The sequence below is a fragment of the Indicator indicator genome, chromosome 23 (genome assembly GCF_027791375.1).
Source record: "Indicator indicator isolate 239-I01 chromosome 23, UM_Iind_1.1, whole genome shotgun sequence".
Lineage (NCBI taxonomy): Eukaryota > Metazoa > Chordata > Aves > Piciformes > Indicatoridae > Indicator > Indicator indicator.
The window spans coordinates 8,001,242-8,024,702 of record NC_072032.1 but is presented as its reverse complement, the minus strand read 5'-3'; the positions used below and the strand labels follow the sequence as shown (position 1 = coordinate 8,024,702).

Genomic DNA, 23,461 nt, shown 5'->3' with positions numbered 1-23,461 from the left:
CAGCACTGAAGTGAAGGCAGCCTGGCCTAGTGAAGGTGTCCCTGCTCATGGCAGGGGGGTTGGAACTAGATCATTTTGAACACCCCTTCCAACCCAAACCATTCTAGGATTCTATGAAGGGCAATGCTGTTTCTCAGCATGGAGTGCAGATATTGCTCAGCTGCTCTCTTCAAGCCATCTGAAGACAGTTAAACTGTTCAGCACACACAAATTGGTGGCACAGGCATTTCCAAGACCACTGAATGACCTCAGGTCATTTTCTTCATTGTTGGAAGCTCAGGAGTCATTAAAAAAAAGCTGTTGGGTGGCTGAAGGGTGTCCCTCTAGTGCTGCAGCTTCAAATAACTCCCAGGAATGGAGAAACTCCTCACAGCCTTGCAGTTTGACTGTTAAAAGGCAAAGTACTGCTTTAATCACTATAGGTTTATCCAAACACACCATAAGAAGGATAGATCTGACCTAGCAAAATTCATCTTGATAAACAAAGACTTACCTATGACTTGTCCTGCTGATAACTTGTACTAGAAATCATATTTCATCTCAGGCTACCTTCTACTGCATCTCAGAGCAAAGAACTCCTGCTCAGGAGCTGCATTTGGCTCTCCATCACTTCATTAGCACAGATTCACAGAATGGTTTGGGTTGGAAGGGACTTTCAAGATCATCTAAGTCCCAACCCCACCTGCCATGGGCAAGGACACTGGCTACCAGACCAGCTTCCTCAAGGCCCCATCCTATCTGCCTCTGAACACTGCCAGGCTTGGAGCCTCCACAGCTTCTCTGGACAACCTGTTCCAGTGCCTCACCACCATCATGGGGAAGAATTTCCTCCTCATGTCTGATCTCAGTCCAGCTTCTTCCAGTTTGAAGTCATCACCCCTCATCCTGTCCCTCCACGCCTTTGTACAAAGTCCCTCCTCAGCATTCCTGCAGCCCCCTTCAGATACTGAAAGGCTGCTCTAAGGTCTCCTGCAGCATTCTCTTCTCCAGGGTGAACAACCCCAAGTCTCTCAGCCTCTCCCCATAGCAGAGGGATTCCATCATCTTCATAGCCTCCTCTGGACCAGCTCTAACAACAGACCTCACCTGCAAGGTCCCATCTTATTTGCTGGTTAATGCAAATATTTACTGGAGCTATTTAACTGCATCTTGAAACCAGACAGGTGAGGTCTGATCAAAGTGTGTTCCTGACAGTCAGACACACAACCTAGCAGCAGATGTGTTCACGTGGCAGAGCAACATCAACATCTATGGTGTGATCCCCAGTACTTGGAACAGTGCAGAGAAACTATAACCATGACAACAGCTAGAGAAAAAGCTGCAACACCTCCTGGTACCCAAACAACACATGAGCCCCAGCTTCATCCTGAGTTGCCCAAATACAATCAGTGTATTTCCCCTCCCCACCCCCTCCAAATTGCTGCTTTTAATCTTGGGGCTCTGAAAAGCAAAGTAGAAACAGGCTCCTTTTGCTAAGCATACATGGCAAGGAATCAGGTTGGAGAATTAGTCAAGAACTAAGAAAACCAAAGACTGCAGGACCTAAAGAAAAGCATCTTAAAGTAACTTATTTCTGGTCTCTGCATGCACAAGGCAGACAACTCCAAACACCTACAAAGGAAGACACCAGCAACATCTGAAAACTTCAATCTCATTCACTGCTCTTCATTTTCTTTATACAATAGAATCATGGAATTGTTTTGGTTGGAAAGGACCCTTAAGATCATCAAGTCCAACTGGTTCCTGCCCAGCTTCTCATCCCAGCACCCTCAAATCCTGCACAGGGCTGCTCTCCATCTCATCATCCCCCAACCTGGACTGATCTGAAGGATTGCCCTGACCTAGGTGCAGGACCTTGCACTTCACCTTATTAAACCTCATGAGATTCTCCTCAGCCCACCTGTCCAGGTCCCTCTGCATGGCACCCATCCTACAGTCACTTTTAAATGAATTAGTGGCACTCCAGTAGGGTTAAGTACTCAAAAGCTTTTCGGATGGAGCAAAAAATAGGTATGAAGCAGATGAAAGAATTCTAAACATGCCTGAGCTGGGACTGATGTGTGGAAGCAGAAGGAACCAATGCAGAGGGAGTCAACAGCAGCATTTAGTAGCTTGCCAAGAGCTCCACTGAGCTTTGCTCTACAGATCAGAGGTTATTACAAATATGACTGCTTGCTAAAAATGCTTTTCAACATCCTGCCATTCCTCTTCCTTTCCTTCTCTGTAATCCTCAATTTTACAGTTTCCAAGCATGAGCTGCAAGGATTGAGTTATTTCTGTTGTAATTTCAAGGTAAAGCTACTAATATGCATCACAAACTTTATTATTACCACAGAACTGGACTTGATCCCCACACTGAATGGGTCTAGACAAAATGATCCCCAACAGAAGGCATGAGATGAAATGAGATGAAATCTGTTTTGTAATAAGGGAAGGACTTTACCACAAGGGAAGAAAAAAAAAAAAACCACAACATATCAAGCATGAAAACAGCTAAAGCAGCCCAGCAGCACTGCTTGATACCTTACAGGAAATACTGCAAAGTTAAAAAAAAAGATCTTTTCATTTCCACCCCCCCCCCCTAAATAAACAGAGGAGAAATTCAAAGTGTCCCAAACCTGTCACTCGTTCTGCTCTGCAGACAGTGTGCTGGAGCACTAGACGGAATCTCTTCCCTATTCAGGTCGCAGTTCCTGCTGCTCTCCCAAGTTCACAGATTCATGGCATGGCCTGGGTTGAAAAGGACCTTCAAGATCATCCAGTTCCAACCCCCTGCCATGTGCAGAGGCCTTCCACTAGCCCAGCTTGCTCAAGGTGTCATCCAGCCTGGCCTTGAACACCTCCAGGGAACGGGCATCCACAACCTCCTTGGGCAACCTGTTCCAGTGCCTCTTCTTCAGGTTGTTTAGCCTGGAGGAGGCTCAGGGGAGACCTTATTGCCATCTACAACTGCCTGAAGGGAGGTGGTAGCCAGGTGGGGGTTGGGCTCTTCTCCCAGGCAACCAGTGACAGAACCAACAGGACACAGTCTCAAGCTGTGCCAGGGGAGGTTTAGGCTAGATGTTAGGAAGAAATTCTTCACAGAAAGTAATCAGCCATTGGAATGTGCTGCCCAGGGAGGTGGTGGAATCACCATCCCTGGAGGTGTTTAACATAAGAGGAACTTGGTGCCATGGTTTAGTTGATTAGATGGTGTTGGATGATAGGTTGGACTTGATGATCTTGAAGGTCTTTTCCAACCTGGTTAATTCTGTGATTCTGTGCTGCCTGAGGGCAGAAGATCCAGCATGTATCAGCAGACTCACAGCTGAGGAAGAAACACTCTTGAAGCATAAACAGCCATCTGAAACCAAAGGCTGGCTCAACAACACCACTTCCATGAACAGTAAAGATGATCACATCTGAGCCTGTTTGGATACCAGACCCTTTCATAACAAGAACAGGAGTGTCCAGGAAGGAATTGTGGATGAGGACATTGAAGAGCCTCACGTGGCTTCAAAAGATGTTTGAAACTCCCCAGCCTGGCTAGCAAACACCTTGTGATGACGCTTGAGTCACCCAGCAAGTGTCAGGGCCTCCAGGTTCCAGGAGAACACCTCAGTAACATGCATAAGGCAGCTCCTACAGCAGCCCAAGAGCACCTCTGTGTTTACAGAGAGGCTGTAGATGCTATCATCAGTTGGACACATGAGGATCAAAGAGACTCAGTTCCACTGGATCCTTCCAGCAGAAGGAACAAACCACCTCTTACTGCCCCAATGGAAACAGAGCAGGGTTTAGCAAAGCTCAGCACCAGGAGGCATCACTGCTTTCCTGGACAGTTGCTCCAAAGGAATCTAAACAAGATTTTGACACCAGACCAAAGAACTTGAAAAATCCCTAAACAGAAGGCAGCAAAGCAAAGCAGAGCAGGAGAGGACTCAGAGCAAAGCCAAATGGGGCTTACAGAGCAGTCATACACAAGAAGCATAAACCTGAAGAGCAGCAAGCTGTGTAAACTACTTAATTCAGCACATGCCCTGGTTTCACACAGTAATCTAAGAAGAATTCCTCCTGCTTCCAACATTTACTTCTGTCCTCCCTCCAAAGAGAACACACAGCAGCAAGTAATCATCCATAGCTTCCTTATAAAGCATAAGTACATGCAGGACAGAGCCAGTCCTGGGGCAAAAAGCTGACAACACTTTGGAGGGAAAACATTTTAAGAACATGTGGAATGAGTCAGGCGACACCAGGCTGGCTTGTGTTGTGTAAGGATTCTGAGCTGCCATTTGATCAAAAGTCACAGAATCCTAGAATGGTTTGGGTTGGAAGGGACCTCAAAGATCATCTAGTTCCAACCTCCCTGCCAAGGGCAGGGACACCTTCCACTAGACCAGGTTGCTTAAGGCCTCACCTAACCTGGCCTTGAACACCTCCAGGGAAGAGGCATCCACAGCTTCCCTGGGCAACCTGTTCCAGTGTCTCACTGTCAAGAATTTCTTTCTAGTCTCCAATCTAAATCTCCCCTCCTCCAGCTTAATATATCAAGGATACTTCTGCTCACCTAAATAAACAATGAAGGCAGTGGCAGATGCACATCAACTGAGGACAAACATCACTTGACTCCCAAGATATAACAGGATTATTTTTAACAGATTAAAAAACTTTAATCTCAGATGCTGTAGCATAAACTCCCAAGAACTCACTGGAACAGGTTGCCCAGAGAAGTTGTGGAGGCTCCAAGCCTGGAAGTATTCAGAGAAGGTTGGATGGGGCCATAGTAGTAGGTCTCATAGAAGGTGTCCCTGCCCATGGCAGGGGGATTGGAACCAGATAATCTTGAAGGTCCCTTCCAACCCAAACCAGTCTGATTTTATGATTTCCTATAACTGAACTTGTCAGAAACCAAGAGAACACCACCATTCCCAACAGGTAACCCTGTGAGAACAATCCACGTTGATTTTGCACCACAACATAAAAATAGACATTTCAAGGATTCATATATTAGATCAGTTTATCAACTGGGATGGAAAAGGTTTCTCTAATCCATCCCACTGAAAAGCAAACTACCTGTTAGGTACTAAAGCTTAGCAGGAAGAGGACACTAATCATCTATTACTCATTAGCCATCCCACAAATCTGTTATTGCTTCCTCTCATGGAAAGTTCTTCAAGGGCTGTCATATTCTGAAGCCTGGCAGGCAGAAGATGACTCACTTGCTTTGAGACAAAACATGACCAAAATATAATGCCTGTTGCATACAGGCCTTGTAATCACCATTGTATGTGCAGGAGGAAAACAAGGCAAAGGAATTCAGCTTTCCTTCCTCTGAGTCCTCAACACAAAACTCAAACCACAGGGGTGGCAGTGGAAGGGGAAAAACAAAAAGTGGTTTCTATAACCAAAGCTTTCTTCATTTCAAAGCAGACTAAGTGACTGCACAACAGGAACATTCCATCTCCTCAGAATCCCCTCAGAGTCATTTTGGTTGGAAAAGCTCTTTCTGATCATCCAGTCCCACCATTCTCTAACTCTACCAAGGCTGGTGCTAAGCCATGGCCCTCACCACCACATCTCTGCCTCTTTTCAACACCTCCAGGGAAGGATTTCACTTTGTACAGTGTCTAAACTTAAAAAAGGAGTGTTACATTGCTTTGTTAGTTCTTAAGTGTAATAAACAGACTTTTAAACCTAAATACCAAGACTTCCAAGCACTTCCCATTGAAACCCACCTCAGAAGGGATGGGTGTAGCAACTCACCATCAGTTTTCAAACAGCACAGCTTTAGTAAGAGCTGGGTAATTATAGCTAAGCCTTTTAGCTGCTGGTAACAAAGTCACTCCTGAAATAGAAATATTTAGAGGCTTCCCACGTCCCTTTCACACAGCAGATGTGTTGCTCAGCTATTTAGGTTCAGCAGGATGAAAGAGCCACACAACTCCTCCTGAAATGCCAAATTCCAAGCTCAGAACCAATTTTGTCAGATAGTAACATAAAGCCCTGTGGAAAACACAGATTTCTAACAAGGTTATAAAAGCTGCCTTGAAACTTAAGTGAACTAAACACAGTTTAACACCTCCCTGAAAATCCTGCTGCTGCTTAGCTGAGCTCCTGCTCAAATGATGGACATGGCAAGGGACAAGCACTGAATGCCACAAGTGATGAAGTTTAGAAGGCTGCTAACAAGTGCAGGTGTACATGGCTCCAAATACAGGAGCAAATCCCTGCTTCAGAGCCAACACCACAGCCCAAGTGGAAGCACAGAGCTAGCAGAGGGCATGGCTTGCTTGCCTTCAGCCAGAAACCAGCATTACCTGCATTAAATTACTGCTCATCCCTCTTGGGGGAACTTATTTGAGAAGTAAACATTATTTGATCTATTCAGCTCCCCACATAACCTCCCCTCTGTTAAGCCATAGAACTGTTCCAGTTGAAAGAGGCCTCTAAGATCATTGAGTCCAACCATCAACCCAATACCACCATGGCCATTAAACCATGTCACAGAGTGCCATGGCCACACATTTCTTCAACACCTCCAGGGGTGGTGACTCCACCACCTCCCTGGGCAGCCTCTTCCAATTCCTGACCACTCTTGCAGCAAAGAAATTTCTCCTCATCTCCAACCTAAGCCTCCCTTGGCACAATTTCAGGCCATTTCATCTCCTTCTATCATGTGATACTAGGAAGATGACACTGATCCCCACCTCACTCCAACCTCCTTTCAGATAGCTGTAGAGAGCAATGAGGTCTCCCCTCAGCCTCCTCTTCTCCAGGCTGAACAACCCAGGTCCCTCAGCTGCTCCTCACCAGCCCTGCACCAGCCTTGTTGCTCTTCTCTGGACCTGCTCCAGCACCTCAATGTCATTCTTGGAGTGAGGGACCCAAAACCCAACAACTAAAACAACATAGCATAAAGTTGTGTTGGTTTGAGATTTTTGTTGTTGTTGTTTGGGCTTTGTTTTAATTTGTTCTTTCAATGTTTAGAGTTCAAATTCACTTGCTAGCTGTGCACACCTCCACTGCAGATGACAGGAATGCAGGTTTTTTGTTCTGATGCAACAGAGGTTAAGAAATTTGGGGTTGCTTTTCTCTCCAGTTTTGAAAACAGGTGCTTATTTATTTAGTTAGCAGAACTGCAGCACAGGAAGCAGCATCTATGTAACTCTTCACAAAGGAGAGTAAATAAAACTTAAGATGACTGAAAAGGTTCACTGCTTTCTACCAGACATTCATTTTGATTAACCTATTTTACTGCAGCACTTTGAAGAGCATTAAATTATTAAGAGGTGGGTAGATTGAGACTGGAGATTAGGAAGAAATTCTTGACAGTGAGGGTGGGGAGACACTAGAACAAGTTGCCCAAAGAGGTTGTGGATGCTCCCTTCCTGGAGATGTTCAAGGTCAGGATGGATAAGGCCTTGAACAAGCTGGTCTGGTGAAAGGTGTCCCTGCCCATGGCAGGAAGGCTGGAACTGAATGATCTTGAAGGTCTCTTCCAACTTGATCTATTCTATGAATCTCTGAATATCTGCTCTCCCACCTACAGTTCTTGCAGAAGCTGCTTTCAAATTGAGCCTAAGAGCTCATGTAGTCATCAACCAGAGGACCAAGATGCTAAATTTAAAGTTTCATTTCCACAAAATATTATCATGGCAGTAGGACAGAGATCCAAAAATACAAGCCACTATTTAAGTGAGTCTGAATTTTTATAGCTTAAGTGAAGCTGCCTTTGCTTCCCACAAAAGGCTCTTTATCTGCTAAGGAAACCACATCCCTGGAGGCATGTAAAAGGCTAGAGTGGACCAAATAGCAGAGAAACACATCTTTGTGGGGAGCAATCACACATCAACAGAGCATTAGACAGGATGATTTAAAAGGTCTTTCCTCACCCATGATTTCCACAGTTGGTTTTACAGATGGATAAGGAAGCCAGATGTAGAGAGTCACTCACACAAACTCCAACTCAACTCACTGTGCATCGTGTTTGTGTTTCACTTGAGGATACTGGAGGCATAACCACACTACCTGGCAGACTGCTCAGCTTGGAAGAAACCAATTTAGCCTACAACCCAAGTCAAAACACTTAGAAGTTTACTAGACAACCATCATCCAGAGAGAGGTGTTTAGAGTTCAAGACCAGCTGTGCTGTGTCACCCGTGACAGAGGTGCTGGGATTGTCACTGGCCATCGCTGGAGTTTGCTCAAAGTCTCTCCCTCTCACACATTCATTACACAAGGAGCAGACATCTCAGAAGCTGTTCCAGCCTTCCACACACCTGTTGCCTTCCAAAGAGAAGTTCTTCCCTGCATTAACAATTCTCTAGCTTCTAGAGAAGGCCTAGCTGGCTGAAGCCTTGAGACACCTGGTCTAGTGGAAGGTGTCCCTTCCAATGTCAGGTGGGTTGGAACTAGATGATCTTGAAGGTCCCTGCCAGCCAATCCATTCTATGAATTCTAAACTAATTTGCAAGGAATAAATTTAAGAGCTTGGCCAAACTCTAGCAGCTCAAAGCTCACTTGCATTTCATTACTCAAAATCCTGTAGTTTATGCTCACTGCTGAAGCTTAGAAAAGCCACAAATTCCTTATTATATCCACATCCATCCAGACATTTGTCCTCCAAGTCTTAAGGTTGTCCTTCAAGAAACAACACATTTGGGAAATCATAGAATCACAGAATGGGTTGGGTTAGGAGAGACCTTAAAGATCATCCAACTGCTGAAGTCTTTGGCCTCTGGCATGCAGAAGTACATTGTATAGGCAAAGAGCAGAAAAGTTTTCCTTAAGATCGTTGAATCACAAAATGGTTTGTGTTGGAAGGGACCTTCAAGTGTGTTAGACTGATTTCAGACCTTCCAGAAAGAAACATCAGTCAAGCTGCTTGGAGAAGGTGATGATGAATGTGAGTTTATTAAAAGTAAACTGTTGTGGACTATTACGGAGGTCCAAGATAAAGGGTTAAACTCCAAATTATTCACAGGAAACAGACCTATCAGCAGTTGTTAATTTGAACCACTGAAGCCCCCAGGATGCACCCAGGCTGAAGCCAGGTCATCGTGCTGGAGGAAGTATCAGGTTGCACATCCATTGTTCCTGCATGCCTCAGAGCAGCTGACAGGCAGGGTGCCAGGCTACAGGGTCTGGCCTGACCTGGGGTGGCACTTGGGATCCTTCATAGTACCAACAAAATCCACTAGCATAAAATCCAGATGACTTCAAAGCATTTCTAAGGAGGCAGAAGCACCTTATGCCAGGAAAGCACAACTCCAGTCCCCAGATTCCTTCACTGGAGATTCTTAGAACTTTCACTGTCTGCTTACCTAAAGGAAGAGGAGATAAACCACTCCTCTCTTATATGAAAGCAGCTATTCTGTATTAACTATTTCAAACCAGAGAACACGTTGAAAGAAGCTCCACACTAAAATTGTTTCTTCCTTCCCCCCCCCCCCCAACTCCATGCCCCAGCACTGGGGGAGGAGTAGTACAAGAATGTTAAACACCGGAAAGGCTTCAAACTGCAGCAGTGCTGTTTGATTGGAAACAGAATGAAATCTGTCACAGGAGAACTTACTCACACACTGCACAACATGTGCAACCTCTTGGCTGCACTCTGCTTGGTGCACCTCAGGGCTGACTGATGGAATTCATGGAACAGCAGCACATGTGAAAGCTCAACAGTTTCCTCAGCTTCTCAGTAAAGAAACCTTTGTATCCTCCTGCCACAGGTACCAGCCTAAATGTCACCTTCACTTCCTCAGTGGCAACCAAGTGACAGATGTCTTCAGATTGGGTTGAAAAGGACCTTCAAGATCATCCAGTTCCAACCCCCCTGCCATGGACAGGGACACCTTCCACCAGCCCAGCTTGCTCAAGGCCTCATCCAACCTGGCTTTGAACACCTCCAGGGAGGGGGCATCCACAACCTCCCTGGGCAATGTGTTCCAGTGTCTCCCCACCCTCACTGTCAAGCATTTCTTCCTCATATCCAGGCCAAATCTTCCCTCTTCCAGCTCAAAGCCATTCCCTTCTGCAGTATTAGCTCACAATGTTTTGCAGAGCAATAATTTTGTTTAAATTTAGAGAGAAACGTTCAAGTTCACAGTATCAATTTCAAAGCACATATCTGGGCAGGGTTTGGGGCATGGGGTAGAGTAGGAATAAATGGAGGAGTTCTTACAATGTCATGGGGAAGCAAACTGTCAGCATAAGAAAACCTCAACAGTTTTTGAAAACTTCATTCAATTTTTTTTTTTTTTTTTTTTTTTTACTTCAAATGTCTTCAGCACTTGCTTGGTTTTCAAACAGATGTTTTCACTGAAGTTTAGCATGTTTGGAAGCCAGAAATGCATTTCCAAGCTACACTTTGTGCCTTTGATTAAATACACAGTGTCTTTAGAATCTACTGAAATAGCTGGAAAACTCACTCCATCAGGCCTTGACACTGCAGAATGAACTTTGCATAGACTGCTCAGCTTATCACAAAACCCAGCATTTCAAAACAGGTCTCAGAGGAAAAAAAGAGTGATCAAGACGGGCTGAGTATTAGTCCCATGTACTCTTCAAATGAGCAGACAATCTACACGGGTCAAAGCCCTTCCACCAAGGCCCCAGAACCTTCCTATAGACAAGCATCTGAGCAACTCAAAACGTTCTGAAAAGGTGTCTCACTTCTATAGCTTGAAAAAACACAAAAGGCAAGTCCAGAAAAAAAAAAAAAAATCAGCTTTTACATTTTATGTTCAGTTTAAATGAAGAAACCTGCCTACAGGGGCAGCTGAAAGGCAAATGGTCTAATATTGCTGGAGTAGATTAGCAAACTAATCTGAGCAGTGATTAACACAGAAACAGGCAAGAGCTGATTAGCTAACCAGTAAGCTTCCATCTTAACCAGAACTCAGTGTCTAGTCACACCTAGAACCTGGTAACCAACCTTGCCAGAAGCCAACAGACCATCCTGGATTGCTTGCCAACCAACCACCTACCCCACAGTTTCACAATACCCACCTATTTTTCAAGGAGAAAATGCTTCAAGCTGCAAGTTGTCTCACAAAGGTACAAGAGAAGGACAGATGCCATCAAACAGACCCTCAGTCGAGCAAAGCAGACAGACTAAAGGGAACTACCACATGAAAAGTCATGGAACATCCCACAGCAGGCAGTTCAGTTCCATTCTATCACCTGATAGTTGGGAGAAGAGACCAACCCCCACCTCACTCCAACCTCCTTTCAGGGAGCTGGAGAGAGCAATGAGGCCCCCCCTCAGCCTCCTCTTCTCCAGACTGAACAATCCCAAGTTCTCTCAGCTGCTCCTCACCACCCCTGTTCTCCAGACTCTTCCCCAGCTTCACTGCCCTTCTCTGGACCGGGTCCAGCACCTCAATGTCCTTGGAGTGAGGGGTCCCCAAAAGTGAACCCAGTCCTCAAGGTGTGGCCTCACCAGTGCTGAGTACAGAGAGACAATCCTCACCCTGCTCCTGCTGGCCACACCATTGCTGATCCAGGCCAGGATGCTTGGTGGCCTTCTTGGCCACCTAGGCACACACTGGCTCATGTTCAGCTGCTGTCAACCAGCACCCCCAGGGCTTTCTACTGGGCAGTTTCCAAGCACTCTGCCCCAAGCCTGGAGCCTTCATGGGGTTGTGACCCAGGCGCAGCACCCAGCCCTTGGCATTGTTAAACCTCACTCCATGCGAGGCTGTGACACGCAAGGAGACAAGAGAAGCTCACAGCTGCAGAGGAGCTGCTGTCTCTGCAGGGTTAGGAGCTCTCTCTCCAAGGGCTCCCTTCCCAGACTGAGGAAAGTAAAATCTCACCCGTGTCATTTTAAAAAAGTCCAAGGAGGGCCTGTTCCACCGCACGTCCTCCTCCCGCCTGCGCTTTAGCCGGCTCTTCTTCTCGTTGAGCACGCAGGGCTGGGAGCGGCACCGCAGCAGCCCCTGCCGCCGGCTCAGCTCGGGCGTGGAGGTGGGAGTGCTGCTGGCTGAAGGCAAGAGGTTCCCGGTCTCCGTGATGTGCTCCTGGGACAGGGAGAGGCGGCGCCTTGGGTTAAAGTCACAAGGGCCTCCAGAATTCCAGCGGCTGCTGGAGCTGGTGCTGCCCTCGCTGCTGTCCACGAAGCCGCTGCTGGCGGAGGAAGGCCTGGGGACCGGGGAGGTGTTGAAGCTGGTGACGGTGAAGACGTTGTTGAGCGAGAGGATGTTCTGTGGCAGGCTGATGCTTGTGCTTCTCTGCAGGGTGGCGCTGCCGTGGCTGTTGCAGCGCTGCAGGGTGGCGCTGCCGCCGCTGTTGCAGCGCCTCTTTGACACGGGAGTCCAGACCTTGGAGCTGCCAGGCTTCCACGGGGAGCGGCAGCGGGCCAGCTCATCGGGCTCCGACAGGGACCTGCAGTGGCGTTTGGTTGGCGGGGCCAAGGGCTGGCCCGAGTTCTCGTTCAGGTTGAGGTCACTTATCCACCCTGACACCATCGACGTGCTGGAAGGTTCCTGCTGCCACTGCAGAGCGCCATTGCTGGCCGTGCCGGTGCTGAAGGGGCACACTGGGAAAGAGTAGGCTGAGCTCCTGGTGTCAGTCTGGATTGGGCAACCCCCATTTAAAGCTTTCCAAGGACTTTCTTCTGAAAACACAAGAAAGATGCAGGTGAGAGATGGAAAGGACAGAGACCGTTTGTTTTACACCTAGCTCAACGTAAAACCACTTATCTGTGGCCTAGAAGGACAAGCCACAAATGCCCAGCTTCATCAAAATTCCACACTAGCATTCCACATTCATTTGAAAAGAGGTAGGGAACTCTCAAAACAAGAAGATAAAATATTTTAGGAGCCAATCCAGGCATTCCCAGTACCTTGTTAACATTTCCTCCTGTACAGAGAAAGGATTTTAGTGAGAAGCAACAGGGCCAGCTTCCTAGCACACACCACACTGAAATGCTGTAACAGGGACAACCGAATTGGTTTAGCTAATCATGCCAGAACCCACTAGGGAATTTATTTATATTTGAAATAAAGAGCAGGATCATCTCTGCTGTTCTTCATTTGGCTGTTTTAATAACACCTTACTATAGAAACATTACAAAGAGTTCATGTTTTGTGGTGTGAAAAACTGCACTTGAAATGACAAACAGTATAAAGTGAAACTAGGCTGCAGGTTGTTTCTTTCTTTCCCCCCCCCTCGAAGTGCAGGGGAGAAAAACCAAAACCCAACACACTACAACCTTAATTCAGCACAAAAACTATCTCTGAAGAACCTGCTGCAAGCCTTGCTGTGAATACAGTGCCCAACTTCCCAGCTGAAGTGGCAGAGCTGGGTTAAAAGCAGGCTGCCAGCGAAGCCCCTCACTCTTTTGTGAAGCTTTTCTTTGAGAACATTCTGCACATTTTACAGCTGTTCCTCCACATTACACAATGAAGTGTAAGAAGAACTACAGCACTTTGGATGTGCAAATTGAAAAGCAGCAAAGGGAGAAAAAAAAAAAAAACACCCACCCTGTTGGCCAGTTAACAGTGCTTCATGCTTGGTTAGAAAATTTGCTAATTTAAACCAATTAGCCAAGTAAGTTTCACTGATCCCAGCTTTAAAGAAAGAGCATTTCAGTTTTTTTTCCCCCATGCATATTAAGGGTCTAGATACAGCCTAACCATTAAATACTTGATTATTCCTCTGCCTAAACTCAGTTTTGGAGTGATCAACAGATAAAAAGATTTTGCTGAGTAGCTTTAAAAGTTGCAAACCCAAATAGTTGTACGTGTTCCATGCCCCAAGTATGTCATGGATTATCCTGTTTATTTGGATCTTATTTAAAGAACACCCTATTGTCTCAAAATCATTTAACTGTGCAGACAGCTGGCCTATTCAAACAACATGTTTTATTAGAATTCCTCTGTCCTTCCTCCTCCATTCTTTCAGATGGGTACAGCCACATACTGTGCTTTGCCTTAAGCATGTAAGCTCTTCAAGGCAGAGACCATCCATAATTCAATGCAAGTAAAATAGCCAACACAATGGGATCCAGATAATGTTTGAAACTCCTAACATGGACTGGAGGACAATTTCCTAGCTTGGGCTGCCCTGATTTAAAACAGAAAAAAGAAAAGTCCTTTAGGAAGCTTTCTCCCAGGCTGGGAGGTTGGTTTAAAAAGTCTGTTAAATAAAAAAGCCAAGAGCTGGCTGTGTTTTCATTGTTGACATGGTAATGGTATTTAAGATAAAATAGTGTTTCCCTTTTGAAACTGCACATAAACCAAGATTCACACTTAGAGGGAATCCCACTGAGCAAAGACAAATCCTCCATGCTTAAACACCACAGAACACACAAAATTTCAAGTCCATCCTTTAAAGTAGCAACTAACTGGCATTTGTAGGTTTTTTGGATAGGTAGCTTACTCTCATTCCAGTAGGAGCAAGGAGAGGGAAAAGTAAACCAAACAACAAAAAAACCAAAAAAACATCACCACTTATCACTAACTGGCATTTGTACTTCTTTTTGACAGATACAATTTACTCTCATTCCAGTAGGATCAAGGAGAGGGAAAAGCAAACCAAACTTGTCTGAAGGCACTGGACTTCAGCTTATAGTTTACATGGTGCTGGGTATTTCATGTGGCAAAACATTTAAGGTATGTAATGATGTGAGAGCTTTCTGCTAGCTGAGGAACCCGAGATGTTTAGCATGAAAACCAGCGTCGCTCTGCTTCTGCACACCACAGATATTGAACCAAAAAAGTGTTACAAGGGCTTTTACTATGCAAAGCAGATCACAAGCACAAAACTAACAACCAGCTATTCCCAGTATTGTTCAAAGAACAGCTTAAAGCAGCAGGCTCTACAGCAGCATGCTCCATCCCCCTCACCTTATTTACAAAAGAAAGGCTGCTTGCTATAGCAATTACCTCAGTCAAACACAGCTCAGGCTTCTGCAGAACTTACCGTTGATTTCGAAAGGGAACAAGCTGCCACTTTTGTTCAGCTTCTCAGATGAGTACTGAAATTAATCAGAAAGAAAAAAAAAATTTTAACTGTGTGAAAGAGCACACACCCCAAGGAACCTGCAGGCAGGTCACAGCTTCTCCCTGTGAGCATTCAACACAGCTTTAGGACAGAGTTTTGCTGGGTATTTTGAAATTCCTCAACAGCTCATCTTTCTAAACATCTTTCTGGCATCTTTTTGTGAGGTTTTCTGATCTATTGCTAAGTTCTCAAACAGTTTCAAGAGTTGCAGCATTAGCCCATGCAAATAAACTGCAAAATTAAGAGTGAGGATTCACCCCGACGAAAAAAATCTTTGATCCAATTCTCATTTCAGAGGAGAGGAAATTACAGCCTGACAATTGGGTTGCCATTTTCAACTCAAAAAAGCAAAATGACTTCATCTTCAGCAAAGAGACAGGAATATCTTATCTAAAGGTGTCCCTGCCCATGGCAGGGACTTGGAACCAGATGATCTTTAACGACCCTTCCAACCCAAACCATTCTAGGCTTCTGTGAAATTAAATATACAAACTCCTAAGGGTCTCCAGAAAGGCCACTGACCAAATCAAGCTTTGCTAGCAAGTATTTTACATTTTCCTAGGTTCAGTGCAGCAAAAGGTTTTCTTGCTTCTTAAAGAGCTACTAAAACCAATCATTCCTACCCAAAAATCATCTTTTGGAGACTTACAGTTTGAGTAGTGAACCATCACCAATAAACCACGTAAAAGCCATGCTTAAAGCAAGGTCTGTGTGGAAAAGGGCTTCAGAATTCATGATGAAGCTTTGCCAGGAGCAGCTGCACAGCGAGACAAGTTTGTGTGCAGAATGCTTTCCATTTTCTTCACTAATTTTACCTCCAAAATATCACTACAAAGGCCTTCTTAGATGGTATGTGTTTTTTCAGACAAAGCTGAGAGCTTGCTATAAAGGAGCCATAGATGGCTTAAGGCTCCATCAGAGCCCAAGGACCGTTCTTTATTCTCCCATCACCACCAGGGTAGAGAGGAAGGTAGCTTTAGAAGAGGGCAGCACCCTTGATGTGAACACTGCTCTGTGTCCAGGCAGAGCAGACAGTGTTCTACACACACACACTTCCTTCCTAGAGACAAAGTCAATTTTTAAAGAAAAATCCTTGGGCTACAAAGCTTTTCTTTCCTGCTGTATAGCAACAGAAGGGGTGCTGCTGACAACTCCATGGACAAGACAAATGCTAAGGCATGGTAACATTCCCTTGATGCTACTGTTTTAGAGGTAGGAAACAATGGAATTGATGAAAGGACAGGATTTTAGTCAACAGATGGTTAATCAAAATCTGCATGAGACAAATCACTGGTTTTTCACTTAATATTTGCATCTGCAGAAGCATTTATAGCTTCCTTTTACAGAAAGCTACTTTGAGAAAACAGCTGAACCCCAAGTCTGAATCTCCATCAGCTTTGCAGTGAATCAGCCCCACTCACTACCTCACTACAACCTGATAGCAGGAGTAGCAGTCACTGCTACTGGTTGCTTTTTACAACTGCTGTGGCCAGTTACAGAAATATGGAATCACAGAATTGTTTGGGTTGGAAAAGCCCCCTAAGATTGAGTGCAGCCATCAACCCAACACCACCGTGGCCACTAAATCATGTCCTAAAGTGCCATGGCCACAGGTTTCTTGGACACCTCCAGGGATGGGGACTCCACCACCTCCCTGGGCAGCCTGTTCCAATCCCTGGCCACTCTTGCAAAGTAGTATTTCCTAATCTCCAACCTAAATCTCCCCTGGAGCAATTTCATGCCATTTCCTCTTGTCCTATCACCTGTACACCACGAAGAGGAGACTAACCCCCACCTCACAGCAACCTCCTTTCAGGGAGCTGTAGAGAGCAATGAGGTCTCCCCTCAGCCTCCTTTTCTCCAGGCTGAACAACCCCAGTCACTCAGCTGCTCTTCACCAGACCTTTCAACAATTCTGCTGCCCTTCTCTGGACCTGCTCCAGTCCCTCATTTAAAACCACATTTTCAAAGCTAGCACCAACTGTTTAGACTAAACAGTTCCTAAGGTATCCTACAGAACACAACAGCATCTTAAGATAACAGTAATAGTTGCATTTCAGCTGTCCCTGAAGGGGAAACAAACAAATTAAAGATAAGGTTTTCCAGCAAATTCCTTCCTCTCCAGTTTCCAGGCTACACTGACCTATTCAGCTACCTGATAGTAGCTAAGGAAAATCAGGGAACAGAACTCCAAAACATCTCAAAGCTAATTTGTATCTTGAACCACTTGGAAAAGGGAAGTAAAGAATGACTTGAACATCTCCCTAATTACAATGTTACAATCAAAGCCAGACTGGATGAGGCCTTGAACAACCTGGTCTAGTGGAAGATGCTCCTGCCCATGGTGGGGGATTGGAACTAAATCTTGAAGCTCTTTCAACCCAAACCAGTCTAGGATTCTATGATGATTAAACAACAATCCCCACAGGCTAAGATCTTTGATGTTTAGAAAGAACAGAACCTCTAGGACAATCCCATGTGGCACTTCAGGAGATACCTGACTTTTACAAGTAGTTTTCAGCCAAATACATCTTTACTAAGACTCTTACATGTACTTGAGTTATTGAACAGCCTGCACTTGAACCATCTTAAAAAGCCTTGTCAGGTAGAGAGTGAGCTACACCTCTGACAGCTGCAAAGCACTGAAAGCATTTTTCAAGGGGGACACAGAAAAAGTGGGATCACAGACACAATCTGGCTACAGTGCTCTGTAACCAACAGCAACCCTGTCCTCAGAGCCTTCTCATCAGCTTCTGGTGAAGTCAGTGCTCAGCTCCATGACCAAGCAGACACGTTACACACTACAACTACTTAATATGATTCTGGATCAACAATCATTTAAGACACAGAGTGCTAATTCTTTGGAGATTTAGACCAAAACAATTGCTAAGAATGCTACAAGTGACATCTTATGAAGGAAAAGGAAAGGAGCAGGAAGCTGCAGTGTTTCCAGTAAAAGCTCAAGGCACTGAAATAAGAGGGAGAAGTAGTCAAGAATCTCCTTTATGATACACACTTGACTTTCCTATCACAATACAACCACTTGGAAACACTATCTGGTGCTGTATTTTAATGATGTCTGGAAGTCCAAGCTTGAGTAGACTATCAGGCTGTAAATTGTTTATAGAGAAGGGAGGATCTTTTTATCCACCCAGCACATGACAGAAGTCCCTCTAGATATGAACAACAGGGCACTGAACCAGTTTATCAACTCTCCTGGGGTGGCTATGCCCTACCCTCCCCCATTTATCCCTTTTGTGCTAAGATCCACCTGAAGCTTCCTGGATGAAGAGGTTTCTCTGTTTTATCACCCCCTCGAGGAGAGATTGCAGTCACTAAGAACCCTGACAGGGCAGTCTGCTTCCCTCTGCCAGAAGGAAATGCTCCTTACAGTAAGGCCAAATTATTCAACAAGGTAATTTTCCTGAAGAGCAAACTCAAGAGCTCATGGCACATCCATCTTCTGCTTTTAGAACAGATGTTAAAAAACCCCACCAAGATCTGGTGCCTCTGGAGAACTTCCTGTGTCAGAAGCCCATTCAAGACAGAGACAAACAGAGTGTGAAATAAACAAGCTTCACCTAAGAGTCTTGCTTCATGCAAGAAAGTGGGTGTGCGTTGAAATGCTTGTTCAAAAGCAGAACCTCTTTTGTGCATTGGGAAACGTGGCTGAGGGAACTGGGGGTGTTCAGCCTGGAGAAGAGGAGCCTGAGGGAGACCTCATCACTCTCTACAACTCCCTGAAAGGAGGCTGAATTGAGGTGGGATTGGTCTCTTCTCACTAGTAAGTGACACAATGAGAAGAAACAGCCCCAAGTAGCACCAGGGCAGGTTTAGGTTGGACATTAGAAGATACCTCTTCCCTGAGAGCTTTCTCAAAGACTGGAACAGGCTGCCCACGAGGTGGTCGAGTCCCCATCCCTGGAGGTGTTTCAAGGAGGCAGAGATGTGGTGCTGAGGGCCATGGTTTAGCAGCAGGCTTGGCAGAATTAGAGAATGGTTGGACTGGATTATCTTAAAGGGTTTTTCCAAGCAAAGTGATTCTCTGATTCTGCCCTACTGGAAAGATGGACACCACACAGATCCTTACGCTTTCTGAGGGTACCACATCAGCAACTTGACATTTTTTCTCCTCAGCCTTTCCTCTAGACTAAACAACTCCAGTTCCCCTGACTGCTCCTCACCAGACCTGTTCTCCAGACCCTTTGCCAGCTTCACTGCCCTTCTCTGTACCTATTCCAACACCACAATGCCTTTCTTGTAAAGGGTAAGAATTGAATCTTCAGTGTGTGGTTCTCTATGTCCTTGCTACAACTCTCACCCATTTTGCAACCTAGCCTTAACCACCTGACTCCTGGCTAACCTACATTCCTGAATTTGTGTAGCTTGCAGTCACCTCTCTCCTTGGCACCCCACAGTTATTAAATGTTATGTTGGCAGATCCTTACCAGATTGATACTGTAGGTTTTACAGGTCAGATCATCCAAGCTCTGGTTCTGCAGCTTTTCTGTTATTAGTGTTACCATGGTAGTTGCTCCTTTTCCACTTGCTCACACAGAAGTGTTGGAGGTTTTTCAGTCTTCAGTTTCAGTACTCATGAGCCATTTTTCTGGGTTGGCTTCAAGTCTTGAGATTTATGCTTCCATCTTATTGCCAAGGTTTATTTCCAGTGCTGTCAGTGTATCATGTCTGGTTTTCTGTAAAATTGGGACAGAAAACATAGAAAAAAGTCAGAAAAGTTCTTGTGGAGATCACAGTATTGCAAGAACAGGAGTAGTGTTTGGGCCATTCATTCATGCAGGTAGAGCACTCTGACCATTGCTACTGGCTCCTGTTGCAGACTCAGATGCACAGAATGGATTGGGTTGGAAAGTAACAACAAGAGCATCTAGTTCAACCCCCTGCCATGGGCAAGGACACCTCCCAGTAGCCCAGGCTGCTCAAGGCCTCATCCAACCCAGCTATGAACAGCTCCAGGGAGGGGGCATCCACAACCTCCCTGGGCATCCTGTTCCAGTGTCTCACCACCCTCACTGTCAAGAGCTTCTTCCTCAACTCCAGTTTAAGTCTCCCCTCCCCATGTCTCCATTCATGGAAGAACATTCCTGTTGAGATCTCATGGATTGCAGAAGGCAGATGGGACTCAAACAGTAAAGATCAGGGTATTATTTGGCTGTTTCCTGTTGGTAAACAAATTCTACCTAGGATTGTTAGCCAGGGCAGAAGACTGAAGCTTTCCCTCATCAAAACTCCTATACCAAGTCTTAGCCAGGTAAACTTAACACTATATTGCCACGCAGCAGTACAGAAAGGGAGGCTATCAAGAAGGTGGAGACTCTTCACAAGGAGTCCCATGGAAAAGGCAAGTGGTGATGAGGACAAGCTACTGCTGGGGAGATTCCCACTGAACTCCAGAGAAAACGGTTCCCCATGAGAACAGTTGGGCATTGGAATCACCTCCCAAGGGAAGCAGTGGAATCCCCTCCATGGGATGGTTTCAAGACTCAGCTTGACAGGGTGCTGGGCCAGCTCATTTCAACAGCACCATCACCTAGAAGGGTTGGAACAGATAATCTTGGGGTCCCTTCCAACCTGGCATTCTGTGAAACCAGACCAGCACCTGAAGCATGCAGGCCCCCTCCACACTGCCCTCTCTAACACCATTTTAAGCCATTCTACCACACTGCTCCATCACTAAACCCTTAATAAGCAGAGCAGAGAAGGGTGTTACTCAAATGCTGCACCCACTCCCCAAACCCTCAGCTACATCTAATAGACCCTGTGTGTTTTTCACTGGTTTAAAGCTTCTACCATTGCTACCTGTCAGCAACCACCCCATCTGAAATGTGTAAGCAGGCCAGATTACCACACACCTAAAAAGCATCACTGACAAAAGCTGAGATCTTTATCCTGTGAGCAGCTAAATGCAAAGCTCCAGGCTCACCAGCTGCCTCTCTCCATTCTAAACATTCTCTATAGAATCTCTTTTCCTCCATCTCCTCCCACAGCATCCCCAACCCTTTAGCTGCTGCAGTATCATTCCTGTCTCCCACCAGTCTTTATTAGTTGGTTATTTTTACCCCACCAAACGGACCTCTGTACTTTCCTCAGCTCCACCTCACTCTTTCGCTTCTCAAGAACCAGAACAAAACCACAGGAGTTCAGCTTCTTCGTTTTCCTTCTTCTACCATCAAGTCTTTCAGGCTCACCACAGTTCTTTCAAATTCACTTCCAGTTTTCAAGCCCAAGCCTACAACAGCTTTCATTCTCATTTCTTCACAGCACCTTCAGCCAACTCCCCTTCCCATAATCACAGACTCAGAGTTGCTTTGGTTGCAAAAGACCTCTTAAGATCATCCAGTCCAACCGTCAACCCAACACCACCATGGCCACTAAACCACGTCACCATGTGCCACAGGTTTCTTGAACACCTCCAGGGATGGGGACTCCACAACCTCTCTGGGCTCCAGCACCCTCACACTAAAGAAGTTTGCCCTCATGTCGAGGTGGAACTTCCTGTATTCCAGTTTGTGTGTGCCCCTTGTCCTAACACAGGACACCACTGAAGAGCCTGGCCCATGCTTCTTGACCCCCACCCTTCAGATATAGTTAAACATCAATAAAATCCCCTCAGGCTATTCTTCTCCAGACTAAACAGCCCCAGGCTGATGTTCTAGTCCCATCATCATCCTCATAGCCTTTGTTGGACACTCCAGTATATCCCAGTCCCTCTTGAACTGGAGAGCCCAGAACTGGACACAATACTCCAGCTGTGGTCTCACTGGGGCAGGGTAGAAGAGAACCACCTCCCTTGACCTGCTGCACATGATTTTCCTACACTAACCATCAACCTCTTCACCTTCACAGCTGTCTGCTGTGTCACTGCTTCCCTTGGTCTGAGAGCTGTCCCATCACAACAATCTCTGCCCAGCTTTTGGCCTCATTCTCAGACCTACTTTTATTTGCTGCTCTAAAATGCTTACAAATGCTCCTCAACCACAAATAATCCTACCCAGAGATGTGAAGATTCCGTTGGTCTATTTTTACTGCACATGTCCTATCTTTCAGGAAAGCACCCAGCCACTTGAAGTATTGCTACCATATCTTGTTCTGAACTCACACCGAGTCAAATATCGAAACCACTCGGGTTGATAAGCTCACCACTAGAAGTTACACACACCCTTCTCAGTGCCAGCATCTGCCAAAGCCAAGTGTGGCTCAAGAAATACTCTGCCAGGCTAAGGGCAAGGGTTGGAACAGGGCAATATTCATTGGCAGGACTCCTTAGGATTGGAAGGGACCTTCAAGACCATCTAGTTCCAACCCCCCTGTCATAGGCAGGGACACCTCCTACTAGACCAGCTTGCTCAAGGCCCCACCTAACCTGTTTTTGAACACCTTTCAGGCTTGGAGCCTCCACAACTTCTCTGGTCAAGTTGTTCCAGTGTCTCTCCGCCCTCAGGAAGAAGAATTTCCTCCTAATGTTTCATCTCAATCCAGCTTCTTCCATGGCACAATCAAACATCATCACAGCCCCTTTTAAACCTGGTGAAGATTAAACTAGATCCAGACATCCAGAAGAGGAATCAGAAAATGTCCACAAAGCCAGAAGGTGCACTGCAGCCATTTTTAGGTGTTCAGCACCCTGCACTTGGCTGATACTGGTCCACAGCAAGCTCACCAGGTCAGGCATATGCTGTGGGCATCAGCACTGACCCTTCTACACTACAAATCTGTTCCTCCTGGGCAGTCCTTCTTGCTACTTAACAATGCCACCTCCCTGGAGGTGCTCAAGGCCAGGCTGGATAGGGCCTTGAGCAACCTGATCTAGTGGAAGGTGTCCCTGCCCATGGCAGGGGAGTTGGAACTAGATGATCTTCAAGGTCCTTTCCAACTCAAGCTATTCTATGAAGAAACATGATCATCACCACACTCCTCCTAATGAAAGCCATTCCAAGTTGCAGTCTGATGTATCTCAGCTGCCATCTTAACTGCCAACACGTTTTCCTCTCTAGCTCCTCAGCTACCCACTGCAGGATGCCAGCAGAAGGTTGGTTGCTGCCACACCGAGATTGAGAGTAAGGAATTTGTACAGTTTGATAAAAGCAAAACACTTCCTTTTGTCTGGGGTAAAGGTTGTTTTCCAGCTGGATCAGTTCCCCAGTCTGGTTTGCTATAACTAGACAAATTCTTGTGTGGGCATTGTGTGGGACTGTGACACTGCTTAGACAACTGCCCAGAACACCTCTGTCCAAGTCAGGAAAGAAAGCAAAAAGCCACAGAAGAAAGCTAGCTGACATTAACCTGTCCCACACTAGAACTAGATGCCCCCTTCTGAGGCATGGTTTGAACATCATCTGCTCCTTTTTTCCTCCTCCAATTCACACTCTCTTGGCTAGTAGAACTTCCCAGCTCGAGATGATCTGAAGTCACCCCTGTAGCCTCAGCACCTTAACCCTAAGAGACCAAAGTCCTG

At 45.8% G+C, this 23,461-nt stretch overlaps 1 protein-coding gene across 1 annotated transcript in view; it reads right to left on the bottom strand.

The window, feature by feature from the left end:
* The window catches only part of FAM53A (family with sequence similarity 53 member A), a 50,661-nt gene that overhangs the window by 13,443 nt on the left and 13,757 nt on the right, over positions 1–23,461 (bottom strand). Inside the window, exons 2-4 of the mRNA XM_054391499.1 lie at positions 19,434–19,682; positions 14,905–14,959; positions 11,796–12,595 (exon numbers count right to left, since the gene is read on the bottom strand). Coding sequence (XP_054247474.1) covers positions 11,796–12,595; positions 14,905–14,959; positions 19,434–19,511 — 933 coding nt within the window. The 5' untranslated portion in view covers positions 19,512–19,682. The remainder of the gene's footprint in view (positions 1–11,795; positions 12,596–14,904; positions 14,960–19,433; positions 19,683–23,461) is intronic.